Consider the following 14,551-nt stretch of genomic DNA (forward strand, 5'->3'; position numbering starts at 1 on the left):
GCAAAGAAGGCTTTCTTTGCGAAGCAGAACTGGTCTGTAAGTGAACTAGCTCCAGGTGAAGAGGATACCAGCAGGAGAACCATCACGGCGATTCGCTGAGCCAGGTGCTCCCCAGCCCTGAGTGATAGTCGGCGCCGCCCGGGAAGCTGAGGCGAGGCTGATTGCCTCTGGCTAGTGAGCAAAAATGCGAAGATTTGGGGGAACTGCTTTGGGTCTGATACCTACGATCTCAGATTGTAGGTTATTTCATCATCTCAGGGCTGCCCTGAGAAATCTACGCATTGAACCCTTTCAGTAAGTGCATAGGGAAAGCATTCCAGGGCATCTGTGACTAGGCTAATCGTTTTCTCCCTTTGGAGAACGTACTCCACCCCCGCCGCGCCCCCAACCCCCCACCTCAAACGGTGACCAGGTGGTGCTGCTGAGTACCACGAGGGTCTGATAACTGTTGCTCTTCTCTAGGGTAGACAGTCGCTCTACGGATTTTCCTAACCAAATAAACTTTCCAAAAGAGAAACTGATTTAGGGTGTGTTTACACAAATGCAGAAGACCAAATCAGTCCCCAGCTGAAAGCAAATGCCTTGTCCACTAGAAACATGTTGGCCACTCGTTACAAATAGATACCAGGTCGAGTAATCAAATACGTTAATGTAATTTTTCTCTGATTTGATACAGGTTGGACAATAAAATACTATATTTCATTGTTTAATAGACCTGTTTGGGGATTTTTCTGAATACAGGTCAAATTTTAACAATGTCAAGTATTTATAAGCTGAGCAAGCACACTTTTTTTTTTTAACAACAATTACATTAAACTCAGTTATGCTTTACAAATATAGCGTGTTTTTACTCATATAAGATAGTGCATCAAAATTCTACATTTCCAAGACCCTGTTTTCTAAGAGTTAACATTTGAAACAATCATAGAAATCGGTAACGATGAAAAACCAAAAAAGCAAATTTGTTCAGGTGGCACCCTAGCAATCCCAGGTGCAAGTTATATTACGACATTGATTTGTAATTTATGAAAACGCTTGGCTAATATACCAATGCAACCTTATGGTGGGCAGATCAAAACTGTTACATGTATAATAATGTGAACCAATTGTTGTTCTTTATGTAAACCACAGACACTATCACAGACCATAAACATGAAGTAATATTTCAGCAAGATAAACTCTCTTGTGTATCTCCATATTTAGAGCGAAGTCTGAGTGGTTTCCATCATAATTAAATTATCTGCTTTCAGTGTGCCATAGGAAGTGTCTGCCATTTCCTCTTCTTTTAGTTTCTTATAAGAAATATCTGTGTCTTCATCCTCATCTAGAGGATCTTGCTTGTACAATATTCCACTCCCATACATTTTATATATTAAAACAAAAATCCCTGCTTCTGCAGACTGGAAAAGGGCATAAAGCAAGGGAAACATGTACATACTTCCTATGTTTTGCGGTGGAAAGGCCAGTTTTAGAATGGCGGTACAGAGCTGCACGTTCTGGCTCCCTGTTTCCAGGCACACAGTCCTCTTGCAGTTGGGTGGAAGATGGAAGACAGTAGCTAAGCCATAGCCTGAGGCGTAGCCTGCCAACGGCATAAAAATCGCTACCACATAAACAGCTGCAGGAATACTTGCCAGCAGTTTGGGTCCTAACATAGTGCAGGTCATTATGAAAAGGACCACCAGCGTCATTAGCAGAGACCACAGGGAAACCTAGTAAAAGAACAGGGATACACAAGCCATCAAAAATAAGATAGTTGAAGAGGGATTCAGGCAAGGGGATCCTGGGCTCTTGGAAGAGGAGAGTCATCTAGTCTGACCTCCCACACAGAATGGAGATCTTTGCCATTAAAAGTCTCTGACAGGGCTTCCCCGGTGGTGCAGTGGTTGAGAGTCCACCTGCCGATGCAGGGGACATGGGTTCGTGCCCCGATCCGGGAAGATCCCACGTGCCGCGGAGCGGGAGAGGCCACAACAGTGAGAGGCCCGCGTACCACAAAAAAAAAAAAAAAAAAAAAAAGTCTCTGACAGAGTATTTCTGAAGATGGGTAGATCACCTCTTCAGGAGGCACCCAGGCCGTGTCAGACAGCTCTAATTGTTTGGCAACCTGTCTTTATGTCTAGTGACCATTTGCCTTCTATAACTGCCAGCCATTGTCTTGGATAGGCCCTCAGGAGCAGCACAGACCAGACAGACGGCTACTCCTGCAAAACAGCCTCCAGAAGTTTAAAAACCAGTTACGAGGGGAAGGCTACTCTTCTCTGGGGGCAGACTGTCCCAGGCTTTCAGCCTCCATTCCATAACTGTTTTGGAGTCCTGACTGTTCTGAGCATTTGTTTAATTTGTGAATGTGCCTCTTAAAAACAGAGCAGTTAGAATTGAGCCCAAGACACCAGGTATGGTCTGATGAATAGAGTGGACAGATGGACATTGCTTTCCCTGAACAGGACCCAGTGTTTTCCATAAGAAATTAGTTCTGGTTTTACACAGGACATAAAAGCCTATTGACTTATGAAACTGAGTGTCTGATATTTTTAACCTTCAAAATACTTTATAGCTCAGAGAATTGTTAGCAATACCCAAACAATTACCAACTCTTAGATTAGGTAAGAGAAAAGAAAAAAATGTAAACATAAGATGTGAGGAATTCTTTGTAATCCTGCAACTCCCTGCTTTTTCACCTGTTCATGAGAAAACTCCCACATGTAAGTCTCTAACGACTCTTAGGAATTATTATATATAATAGAAGGATTTTAGATAAAAACAATTGACTGTATAAAACAGTGTGTCATCTTGATGTCTGACTGGTACATTTCACTCATGCAAATAAGACAGGCTTGTAAATTGTAAGGTGGAAACCTAAAAATCCTTCTCCTAGTTCTCCTTCAAATCGGTAGCTTTCTTTTTTAATGGGGAAGGGGATTGGGTGGGTGTCTGTGAGGGGGACTACAGATCCAGAACAGTTTAAGTGTTGCTTCTGGTTCCCTAGATATTTTGGAGGATACCCCTTTGGAGTCTATGGGATTGGCATATACTTTATATTCTTCAAAAGATTATTCAAAATTTATCTGGGCTGGTCAAAAAGTCTACCCTAAATGGTGCTGAAGTAATTATTATATAAGATACTCATGTTACAAATGTACAATTAGCAGAAACCAAACTTTTATAAATCAAAACTTATATTAAGTTTCAAAGTGTGTCTACATCAATAGCTTTGAGAGGAAATCTGATTCTTCGTTGTGAAAATATTGGCTCTAACATTTCCTTTGAACCATTTAAAATCATTTGGGTGAACACTGACACTGAATGCTCATTTTAAAGTGTTTGCAAAAGTATAAAGATATTATGAAGTGGATCTTAATGAGTGTGCTGGCTAGGGAATAGGTTCAGCAAAGTTACACTATCTTATTGAATTGTCTGTTATTTAAATATGTTTACCTGTTTTTAGCATGGAAATAGGTTATTTGACTTTCTCTTAGAATTCCCAAGGTTTTATAGTAAATGCCATCACATTAATAGTATTACCTTAATGATCAAGCTTAGTAAGTTCTTAATGATCTCAAGATGATCTATAGATATGTTATGTATAACATATAACAAATATGTATATTTACATGTACATATATCTTTATTACATTCAGAGTATATATATGCTTACAATAGAGCATAATTTTTTTTACTCAAGGCTGGATATATGTACTGAAAAGAGCCCTCTATTTTTCACATTAATAAAAGTTAGCCCCTCTGTATAATCAGATTACTTTGGTATAAGTAAAACACAAAAAACTGTCTTCTTAAATCTACATAATTGAAACATTAGAGTGATCCTTTTTCTCTTCATTGTCTGAAGGAATTTGCATGTACATTTTACACTAATTAGACTAATTCGTTATGTATTTTATTTGATTAACTTCCTAAAATGAGAATCCTGTTCATGATTTATTCTTATTTACTACTACTTTTGAGTTTTCAAAGAAAGTTTAATTTAGAAATATTAAAATTTTTTCTCCAATCAACTATTACAAAATCTCTACTGCTACAAAAAGCATCAATTTTTTAAAATAAAGCAATTTTGGAAATATTGCACAAAATAATAGAAATCCCATTCTTCCACTACCTTTAAGAATGAAATATTGCAATGGGGAAGGGAAAAGAAACACAAATTTAGTAATGTGAATATATTCTGCATTATTTACCCAGGACCTAATTCTATTTTGTGCTTTAAAGCCAATGTTTTGTGTATTCTATTATATTCTACGATGTAATTTTTTTACGATGTAATTTTTAAATTACTTTTTGTCTTATTAGTGTAAACTTACTTTTGGAAAATTAATAAAACATTTTAAAGGAAAGTTCTACAGAGTTTCTCAGAATTAGAGTTCCACTTTTAAAAAGTAGAGTACTGTAATGCATTTCAAAAGTACTGCACAAATCCTATTAATTTTATTTCACCTGCTTTGATTTTTAGTAATACATGACTTCTTAGTGGAAAACATGTTGCCATTTAATTGCACTGTCATCTTTTCCCCCCATGGTCTGTTTCCTCCTATGAATACTGACAGTTCTCTTATGCTGTTTTTAATTAACCTGGTGTCTTAATTAAAGCTATTATTTTTGAAGTTCCAAAAGATGGAACAGAAGTTATATTTGTGGCATAAACTTTTCTTTTTTTTTTTTAAGTTTATCCATGCAAGGGCTACCCAGTCCTTTTCTTCCTTACTTCTCTTTCCCAAACTTCTCACTGTTTCAGCCATGGGTCAGAGACCAAGGACTCTCTACGTGTGTTAAGTATGCAAAGTGAAGAGTGACCTTACCTTCACAATGTAGTCAGCCACCCGGTTGTATTTGTAGCGAATGAAGACGCCCAAACCAATAGGGATGAGAGTGCTGCAGAGAGTCAGGATCACTGTCCCTATGGGCAGTAACTGCACCAGAGGAGTGTTGATCCAAGCCCGGCTGTAGATCCACAGGCACAGTGGCATCAAGACCAGGGCCAGGAGCGTGGAAGAGATGGTCATGATGATGCTGCAGAAAAGGGAATGGACAGAAGTCGGAATGGGCTTTGAGCCAAAGAGCCTTGCTTGAACATTGGGTAGAAGAAAACGGGAGAGACTGCAAGTCCCCCCGCTTGAAGTCAGGGAAGAACCTGCTTCATCCCAGGAGAGCACCAAGAGAGCAGCATGGCTAAGTCCAACTGAAACGTGAACTCCAGGCAGGAGAAGAAAAATCTCAGGGCTGCTGCCCTCTGCTTTATACAGCCTAGTGAGCTGGTTACAGTCTGGATGACTGTGAGAGCCAGGAACATTTTTGTTTTCTTTTTAATCCTCCAAAGCACCCTGTGAGGCATGGTAAAGCTGCTGAATACTACTTGTTGGATTAACCTCAATTATATTGTCTTATATATGAGATTACTTTCTTTATTGGAGCCAATAGTCCTATTTTGCTTTTACATTTCCCGTGAGTCCTGGCTTCAGACTTCCCAGTTTCCTTTGTCTTCCGGGGCCTGCAAACCTGCACTGACAGCCCAACACTCAGGGAGGGTGGGGAGGCAGTTGTGGATGAGACCCCAAGACCCTCAGAGCACCTCTGTCCCCGTCTAGATCTTCTCCCCTCCAACCCTACCTCTTCATGTTTGCCTGGACTTCCAAAGCCCGGGCATCCCCATCATCTCCAGTTTCTTCTCCCCTCTTCCGCGCCTCATTCTAACCGCCTCTCCTTCCTCCCTCCTTGGTCTTGAACGCATGGCTGTACACGCGGTTGACTGGGAGAAGAGAGATGCCTACCGGACAGCAGCTCCGTACCTGAGGTTCATGTCGCCGTCAACCAGCAGGGACATCAGGTTGGAGAGATTCCCGCCGGGACAGCAGCCACATAGGAGCACCGCCACGGCGGCCGACCCGTCCAAGGAGAAGGTGAGCGCCAACAGGAAGGCCAGCAGCGGCAAGAAGCCGAACTGGCAGACCGCGGCCAGCAGCGCGCCCACCGGCCGACGGACGTGCGCCCCGAAGTGGTTCATGTCCACCGTGCAGCCCAGGCCCAGCATGGTGATGCATAGGGCGGCGCCCACAAACACGTTCAGCCCGTGGTTCAGCGGCGTGTCCCAGAATGGGGGCTCGTGGGCGGCCTCGGGCTGAGCGAACAGGGTAGGGCTCGGGCCGGCGGCGCCACCCGCGAAGCAGCCGGCCGTCGGCGTCAGGGTCGGAGTGGGGCCGGGGCTGAAACTGACGCCGGGCCCCGGCGCGACACTGAGCCCAGGGCTGGGGCCGGCGCTGGAGGCGGGCGCCAGGGGGGTGTCTGGGCCGGGGCTCAGGCTGGTGGCGTTGGGTGACAAGGTGTAGTTGTCCGGCTGCAGCGAGGACGCGCCGAAGAGCAGGGTGGCGTTGCCGGTGCCGTCCATGGCGCTTCGGCGGGAGGCTGCGAGTCTGGCTCCTGCCCGCCCTGCGTATTTCTCTGCCCTCCCGCCGCGCGCGACTCTGCGCCTTCGGTCGCCACCGCCGTCCGTCTGTCTGTCCGCCCGTCCGCACCCGCCAAACGGCAGCCGGTGGCAAGGCTGTGCTACGCGCGGCTGACGTCCGGGACAACGGGTCGGTGCTCGGCTGGGGGTCGGCCGAAGGCCGCTGGCTGGCACTTAAGAAAGCGCAGCCCCCGAGGGTGAACCCAATCGCTGGGCCCCCGCGCCCGCAGGCGCCGCCCCCGCCGCCGAGTCCCCTCCTTTTAATCACCAGTAAGTGGTTCTGTTAGAGTGTAGCCAGGGGCGGAACAAAGACCTGACAAAGGACAAGAAGAAGAAAAAACTGTGCCTGGCTGCTGACCAAGTTCTCTGATGGGCTGTGCCTCTTTGATAATGAAATCTGGAAAGCCAGACATACAGAGAGAGAGAGAGAGAGAGAGAGAGAGAGAGAGAGAGAGAGAGAGAGAGAGAGAGAGAGAGAGAGAGGAGTTTGTCTATGGACGCACATACATCATACACACTGTTCAAAGAGCCTGCAACCGCTAGCATCCCGAGGGGTGCCTGACTTAATAGGAGCCGCTCTCTGGTAGTAAGACACAATATCTGGTTTAAACTTACAATTTTTAAATAAGATTTTTGTGTTCCAACTTAAAGTAAAAAGTAATAATATTGGTGGGGTTTGAGCCAGGTCTTGTGCATGTGTGTGTGCATTATTTCATTTGATTTTCTCACAGCAGAGCCGTGGGAGAGATACTGTTAGCTCGATTTTTCCACACCAGGAATCCAAGACACAGGGAAATCTCAACCTCATCAGCCAAACCCAGAAGCAGCTGGCTCAGTGTGCACCGCGAATATGGTATTAAAGCGTGCATTGAAGAGCTCTGCTAAGTACAGTCTCCGTGAAAAATGTGTTATTTGGGAAGTTATTGGCAGATGGGGAGAGGCTACTTCAGTGGCCATAGATTTATGAAGTGTTTTGAGTACAGCCCTGGCCTTAGGATTAAAGGACTGAAGACAAATAAAGTTGTGAGATTCCCTGCTTCAGACAGCTTTATCCCCAAACAAATCAAATGCAGAGTTCTTGGAAATGTTGACTCAACAACAACAGTCTCTAGATGCATCTACAAAGGAAAGGGACTTCTATTCATACCAAGGAGGCAGAGCCATTGGAGAAGGCTGTGACCATAAAGTGATAGCCAATTACTGGGCTTCCCTGGTGGCACAGTGGTTGAAGAGTCTGCCTGCCGATGCAGGGGACACGGGTTCGTGCCCTGGTCCGGGAAGATCCCACATGCTGCGGAGCGGCTAGGCCCGTGAGCCATGGCCGCTGAGCCTGCGCGTCCGGAGCCTGTGCTCCGCGACGGGAGTAGGCCACAGCAGTGAGAGGCCCGCGTACCGCAAAAAAAAAAAAAGTGATAGCCAGTTGATCTGTGAAAGCCAACAGTAGGAATTTCTAGGATGAAGTCTTAGCCCATGGTTAGTCTGTGTGGAGCCTAGATCCTAGAGTGAATCCTTCCTCCTGGAAACTTGCCCCTACCCCCTTTTCTGACACCAGAGGAGACTGGGTGACTTCCACTTCCCAATGGTGGACTGAGCTTGTGTGTTTATCTTTTCTCCTCCCCAAATCTCAGGAAAATGACAGAGAATATGAAAAATATGATTAAATTCACAGAATACTGCACTCAATCACAAATGAGTAATTTCTTTGCCATCAGACCATACATTCCATGAGGGCAGTGCTTCTGCAAGCATTTAAGAAAATAATATACCCTCATACTTCCCCAAAACAATAAACCCAAGAAAACAATGCAGTAATATCTGTAGAGCTTTGAAGGAAGTGGGATGTGACCAAAAATATTCCAAGTTTTCATTTAGGCTTATGTGCAGATAAACAAAGAAACATGCTACCCAAATACTTCGGTTAAGTGAGTATATCCAGGGGAGACATGTGGACAGACAAGATAAGGAGGAGGACTGTGGAACCTTTACATTCTTTGAACCACAGGATGAGATAAGCCAAGAACACAAATGGCAGAGCATGAGCTGAAGCCCAACTCTGCAGACACCACTCCAATTTGCCCCCTCCTTGTGTTAATGATATTAAAATCCACAATCAAATTAAGTAAGCCATAGTTAGAGGCAGGCCAACTCATCCAACTAGCTCCTCTTGGGATTTGGGGAGGGATACGGGAGGTGATTTGTGCAGTGGGTGAAGAACAAAAATCAGACTGCACACCTGGTGTGATTGTTGTAAATAAAGCAGATGTTCTTGCCTCCCCTTTTCCTTCTGATCTCCTTCACTACTTAGGAGAAAAGCCCAGGATTAGAAAACAGAGCTAGTTCTCCAGATGAGGTGATTTTGGCAAGCTGGCATGGGTCACTTCTCTTTCTCAATTGCCTTACCTTTACTCTTGCTGCCACCAAGGAGAGTCTGGCCCACCCAGAAGGGAGAAAATACATAGAAGGGAGAGATGACAACATAGATGGAAAATATGCCATTTGGGGGAAAATAAATTTAGAGCCTTCTTGCACAGCATACACCAAAATTAATTCCAGATGGATTAAAGAAATTAATAATAATAATGGAACAAAATGCTGGAGAAAAATATTAGCTAGTATTTATCTCATCTTTGGATAGGGAAAATCTTCCCAAGCAAAAAAGTAACAGAAGAAATCATAATGGGAAGCTCAGTAGATATGGCTATATAAGAATTTTTACCTTTGGTGTAGTCAGAAGAGCATTTAAAAAACTAAAAGCAAATTATAAAATGAGAAAAATATTTGCAACATATGTAAAACCAAGAGCTAGTATCATTAATTTATAAAACAGTTTTACAAATTAACAGGAACAAGCAATACAATAGGGAAAAAGGCAAACGATATGAGTAGACACACAAGATCACAAAAAGGAAAGACCAAAGAAATTAAATTGAAGCAATTATTGGGTTGGCCAAAAAGTTTGTTCGGGTTTTCCGTAAGATGTTATGGAAAGCCCCGAACGAACTTTTTGGCCAACCCTATAGATGCCATTTTTCCACTGTCAGAAAAAACTAACATAAATTATATTATGTTATGGTGGCAAGGATACTATCAACTGCATACCCTCTCATCCTGCTAGTGGTATATACTTTCCAGAAGAAAACTTGGTGTAGATGAGAGTAGTCCTAAAAATGTGCATCTCCTTTGATCCAGCAATTCTATTTCTAGGTGTTTATCCAAGAAAACAATCAGGGAATTAAAAAAAAAATGAGAGCTACATTGAATGCTTATATACAGACAATCTACTAAGCTTTTAATCATGGATCATCTCACTCAATCTTCATAACAGGCTTAATGAGGTTAGAAATTTGCCAAGTCAAAAAAAAAAAAACGGAGAGAGAAAGAAATTTGCCAAGTCACCCCCTAGTAGGGATAGAGCTAGGCTTTGAACCCAAGTTTTTGGATCCCAAAGTCTGTCCTCCTAAACCGAATATGATGTGGTTAAATAGGAATCACCTTAAATAAAGTTACCATATGATCCAGCAATCCCATTCCTGGGCATATATCTGGAAAACATGAAAACTCTAATTAAAAAAGATACAGGTACTCCAGTGTTCTGTGCAGCACTATTTACAGTAGCCAAGATATGGAAGCAACCTAAATGTCCATCGACAGATGAATGGATAAAGAAGATGTGGTACATGTATACAATGGAATATTACTCAGCCATTAAAAAGAATGAAATAATGTCATTTGCAGCAACATGGATAGACCTAGAGGTTATCATACTAAGTGAAGTAAGTCAGACGGAAAAAGACAAATATTATATGATATCACTTATATGTGGAATCTTAAAAAATGATACAAATGAATTTATTTACAAAACAGAAATAGAGTCACAGACACAGAAAACAAACTTATGGTTGCCAAAGGGGGAAATGGGTGGAGGAGGGATAAATTAGGAATTTGGGATTAACAGGCATACACTACTATATATAAAATAGATAAACAACAAGGACCTACTGTATAGCACAGGGAACTGTATTCAATATCTTGAAATAACCTATAATGGAAAAGAATGTGAAAAAGAAGATATATGGATATATAGATATAGATATAACTGAATCACTTTGCTGTACACCTGAAACATTGTAAATCAGCTATACTTCGATAAAAAAATTAATAATTACAAATGTACTAATACAAAAGACTGCTATGCAGATGCTAAGAATCGTGTTTACAACCAGAGTTCCTAATCTGGTCCAGGATGAATATGTGACCCTCCTGAAATAATGTATCAACTTCTCTATATACGTACATTTTTCTTCCTGAAATGTGAGTTCATGACTTTTCTCAGAGGGTCCAAGACCCATTTTGAGGAATATTTAATGACAAGGGAGGAATTCCCTGTTGACATAATCTTAAGTGATAAAGCAATTTTAAAAGCTATAAACACATATTAACATACACTTAAATTCTAGTAAGTATATTAAATATATGTAAACGTAGAGGGAATTTCTCCAGTGTATATTATGTCTGAGTGGTAGTATTAAAAGTGATTTTTATTTTCTTCTTTGTGTTTTACTGTGTTTTCCAAATTCCTCTGTAAATATATTTTATAATCAGAAAAATGTAAACGTTATTTTTTAAAGCTTAAAATCTAGAGGAAAAATACATTCCACAAGTATCAAAGGGCAAATCATGTAATCGATCCATAGGCCACAGGTTGATAGAGAAAAATAGGCAAAAGATACAATTTACAATAGACAAATTACATTCTATTTATTGAATAGGAAAAGTTTTACCTTGCCAGTATTTAAATAAACATAAACTATGAAACTTCAAAAAAAGTCAAATAGTGTCTCAAAGTAACAACATTTAATGGTGGAAATGCAATAGAAGCACAGCTTTGATGGTAGGGGTTATTCGATACAACTTCTGGGGGGAAAGCAATTCGATAATACACTTCTGATGGACATTTTTTTTTTAATTAGGATTATTTCAAGTAAGGTGCCAGAAACACTGACTCAAATTGGTTTAAGCCAAAAAGGGAATTTAGTGACTCACAAGAATGAAAAAATCTCCTGGTGTGGCTGGCTCCCAGGTTATAGTGAGGACTGGGTCTCTGTCCATTTCTCAGCTCTGCTTTCCACTGTCATCTTCATTTTTATGTTCCCTTTCTCCCTAGGGGGCTGGACAAATCCAGATATATCCACCAGCTCAGAACCAACCATGGAATGAGAATGCTTACTTCCCAATAATTTTCATAAAAGTCCTGGGATAAATTTGACCCAGGCAGGGGAACTGTGCCTATCCTTGAAAAAGTTGTTATAGCCACAAGATGGAATGCTCTCCCTTGAACTTGGGGGTAGTCTCATCCCCACTCAAGACACATGAACTCAGATTTGGGCCAGGGATTCCCCAACAGAATATTGGGTGCTGTTAACAGACAGAGGAAAAATGGATTTTGGGCAGGCAGAAACATTAGGTGCTTACTCTGCTGACTTAGAGAAATCATCTGAATTGCAGACAATTTATGCAGGAAGCTAAAATAAGACTGTGGCAACAGAAAAAAAAAATTAGAAAAACCTAAATATTCAGCAATATGCAATTGGTTGAGTATATTATGCTTTATTCATATAATAGAAGAGTATACACTATCAAAAAGCTTAAAAATCTGATAGGAAGAAAGTAAATTATATAACAGAATGTACTACAGTTTGGCCCCAATTTCTTTAAAAATATTTATATATTTGCATTCAAAAAGATTGGGCCAATGTATTCAAAATATATTGGATGATGGATGATTTTTGCATTCTTATACTTGCTTTATCTCTACTTTCAGCACCACCCTCTGAAAGAAACTGAAATTGTCAGACAAGTAGATTGAGTATATAGTAATTTATTGTGTTTTAAGTAATAAAACACGTAGGTTTTCTAAATTCCTTGAAGCAACTTGAATTGCAATAACATTTGGCCACTTTTGTTGAAAGGAAGCAGGAAGATTTTCTTTTAAGAGAAGCTGTCAAATGGGAGAGTTGATAGGAATATTCCTCTCAGCTGGTTTGTACGTAAAAGCAACATGGCCTGGTGATTATGCCTGATTTATATAATTAAGCCTATTTTACAGATAAATGTCAATTTCTAACAGTGTTAATCATACTTCATAACTAGCTAATGACAGATATAACCAGGGACTATCTTCTGTGTCCAAAATGCATTCCACACTTAAAATGCTGGCCTGCATTAAAGGTTTCCCCACTCTCCCAAAGCAGAGCTTCCTATGAAACCTTTGATAAACCAAAATGGCATAAAGCAAAGAAGCACTTACCTTAGGACACATCTTGCTAACGGTTGTACGAAGTCAATGGAGAAAAAGCACTGATGCTGACACAGTTCAAAGCTCTGGCGGCCTGATGCTGAGATGCTGAGTGTCATTCCCGGGAAGGAGCTGGCGGGGCCACTCTCGCTGCTTGGGGCACGCACTGCCTCTATAATGCCTGCTGCAAAACCCACGCTATTTTCGCTTTTCTCTTCTCCTGAGAGTGAAAATCCTCTATTGGATTTCTTTTGGTTAGCGAAAACAAGTACTACTGATAGGTAGGGCTTTCATAAAAGTGAATGGTGTAAAGTGAACTTTGGAAAAGTGGGGGATACCCGTATTACATTTATGTAACCAGCATGAAAATCTGAATATTTTAAGCCTGGATTGTCGCTCCTGGTGCGTGTAGGCACGTTGAAACCTGCTGAGGAATGTCTGGGTGGCCTGGTGCACCAGGCAGGCAGAGGTCATATTTATGGAAGCCTTACTGATAGAGTTGCCAGATGTAGCAAATAAAAATATAGGCTGCCCAGTAACATTTGAATATCAGATAAACAATAAAGTTTTTGGTATAAAGATGTCCCAAATATTTCATCAGGCAACATTACCTGGAGAAAGGATGATTAGAAAACTGAAACGGAGCGGTGGCCTCTGGGGGCTAAGAGCTCCACATGGTTAGGAAGCAACCTCCAAATCATAGGGAACAAAGGGGAGGTGCTAGACTCAGGCTAGGGGTGCTGCCTGGGGATTGATGAAGAGGAGACAGCGAGGCCCCTCCTCCTCGCTGAGGAACTTGGCCTGGTTCCAGGTGGAGAGAAGCACTGCAGTTTCCAATTAAACATGTTCTGTAGCTGAATTCCAGCCTCACAGAGCGGGAGGAAGCCATTGACATACACAAACACTATAGCAGGCAGCAGTCTGGGAATGAAGTGCATGTTAATTAGACGCTAACAGAGTGGCTCTAAAGAGGGCCAGGAAGCCATGAAGGAGGCCCCCGTGAGGACCAGAGGAGGGAGGTGGACTCCAAGATGTCAAAGTGGAGGAAGGTGTTTGTAGACACTCAACCCTTATGCCACATAGTCACTCCAGTGTAGTGGATCCCAATTGTTTTGCTCCCCAGTGCTTCTCCCCTCTTCTCCTGGAAGGTAGACCCTCCTTTGGGGGGGAAATTGCACGTCCAACAGCTCTTGTCATAAAGTCCAAATGGAAGCCACTGCCTTCCTAAAGGACCCCACCTCTGAGTTGTCAGGAACTGGTTGAGGAATGGGCCCCCAGACGCATCTTAATAGAGTTTGGAGCAATCCTAGGCAGGGGCTAGGTTTTATGTTTTTTGGGTTTTTGTTTGTTTGTTTGTTTGCGGTACGCGGGCCTCTCACTGTTGCGGCCTTTCCCATTGCGGAGCACAGGCTCCGGACGCGCAGGCTCAGCGGCCATGGCTCACGGACCCAGCCGCTCCGCGGCATGTGGGATCTTCCCGTACCGGGGCACGAACCCGCGTCCCCTGCATCGGCAGGCAGACTCTCAACCACTGCGCCACCAGGTAAGCCCAGGGGGTAGGTTTTAATGTCAGCTTGTGAGGAGAAATTCACTACAGGTAAAATTGTCCTTGAAAATCCTTTAAACACCCATAACAGTATACTTATTTTTCATGAAGGCTGCAGCGACATGTCCCCCCAGTTTTGGAACAGATGGCTGTTTCTTCAGCTGACTACCAGATGAAGTAGCCGGCTTGCATTTCAGGGTCAGGTTATATGAAATGACCCTCTGGGCCTTTGCTCCAGGTTCTCAGGCCATGACAA

The 14,551-nt window shown here is 42.4% G+C and overlaps 1 protein-coding gene across 1 annotated transcript; it reads right to left on the reverse strand.

Annotated features, from left to right (window-relative positions):
• Window positions 1–1,199: 1,199 nt before the first annotated feature.
• SLC10A4 (solute carrier family 10 member 4) lies at window positions 1,200–6,397 on the reverse strand. Its single transcript, XM_065878267.1, has 3 exons — window positions 5,802–6,397; window positions 4,815–5,025; window positions 1,200–1,712 (listed from the first exon to the last, which is right to left on the reverse strand). The coding sequence occupies exons 1-3, from the start codon at window positions 6,395–6,397 to the stop codon at window positions 1,200–1,202; spliced, it is 1,320 nt and encodes a 439-aa protein (XP_065734339.1).
• Between the last annotated feature and the right edge of the window lie 8,154 nt (window positions 6,398–14,551).

Source organism: Phocoena phocoena, chromosome 5 (assembly GCF_963924675.1).
Source record: "Phocoena phocoena chromosome 5, mPhoPho1.1, whole genome shotgun sequence".
Classification (NCBI taxonomy): Eukaryota; Metazoa; Chordata; class Mammalia; order Artiodactyla; family Phocoenidae; genus Phocoena; species Phocoena phocoena.

What these genes read in the sequence shown, in the direction of transcription:
- SLC10A4 (XM_065878267.1), bottom strand. Translation starts at nt 6,397, where the DNA reads ATGGACGGCACCGGCAACGCCACCCTGCTCTTCGGCGCGTCCTCGCTG. An exon ending in GACGGCGACATGAACCTCAG is followed by an intron (nt 5,026 to 5,801) that starts GTACGGAGCTGC and finishes CCTTTTCTGCAG; the next exon opens with CATCATCATGACCATCTCTT. An exon ending in TGGCTGACTACATTGTGAAG is followed by an intron (nt 1,713 to 4,814) that starts GTAAGGTCACTC and finishes TTCTTTTACTAG; the next exon opens with GTTTCCCTGTGGTCTCTGCT.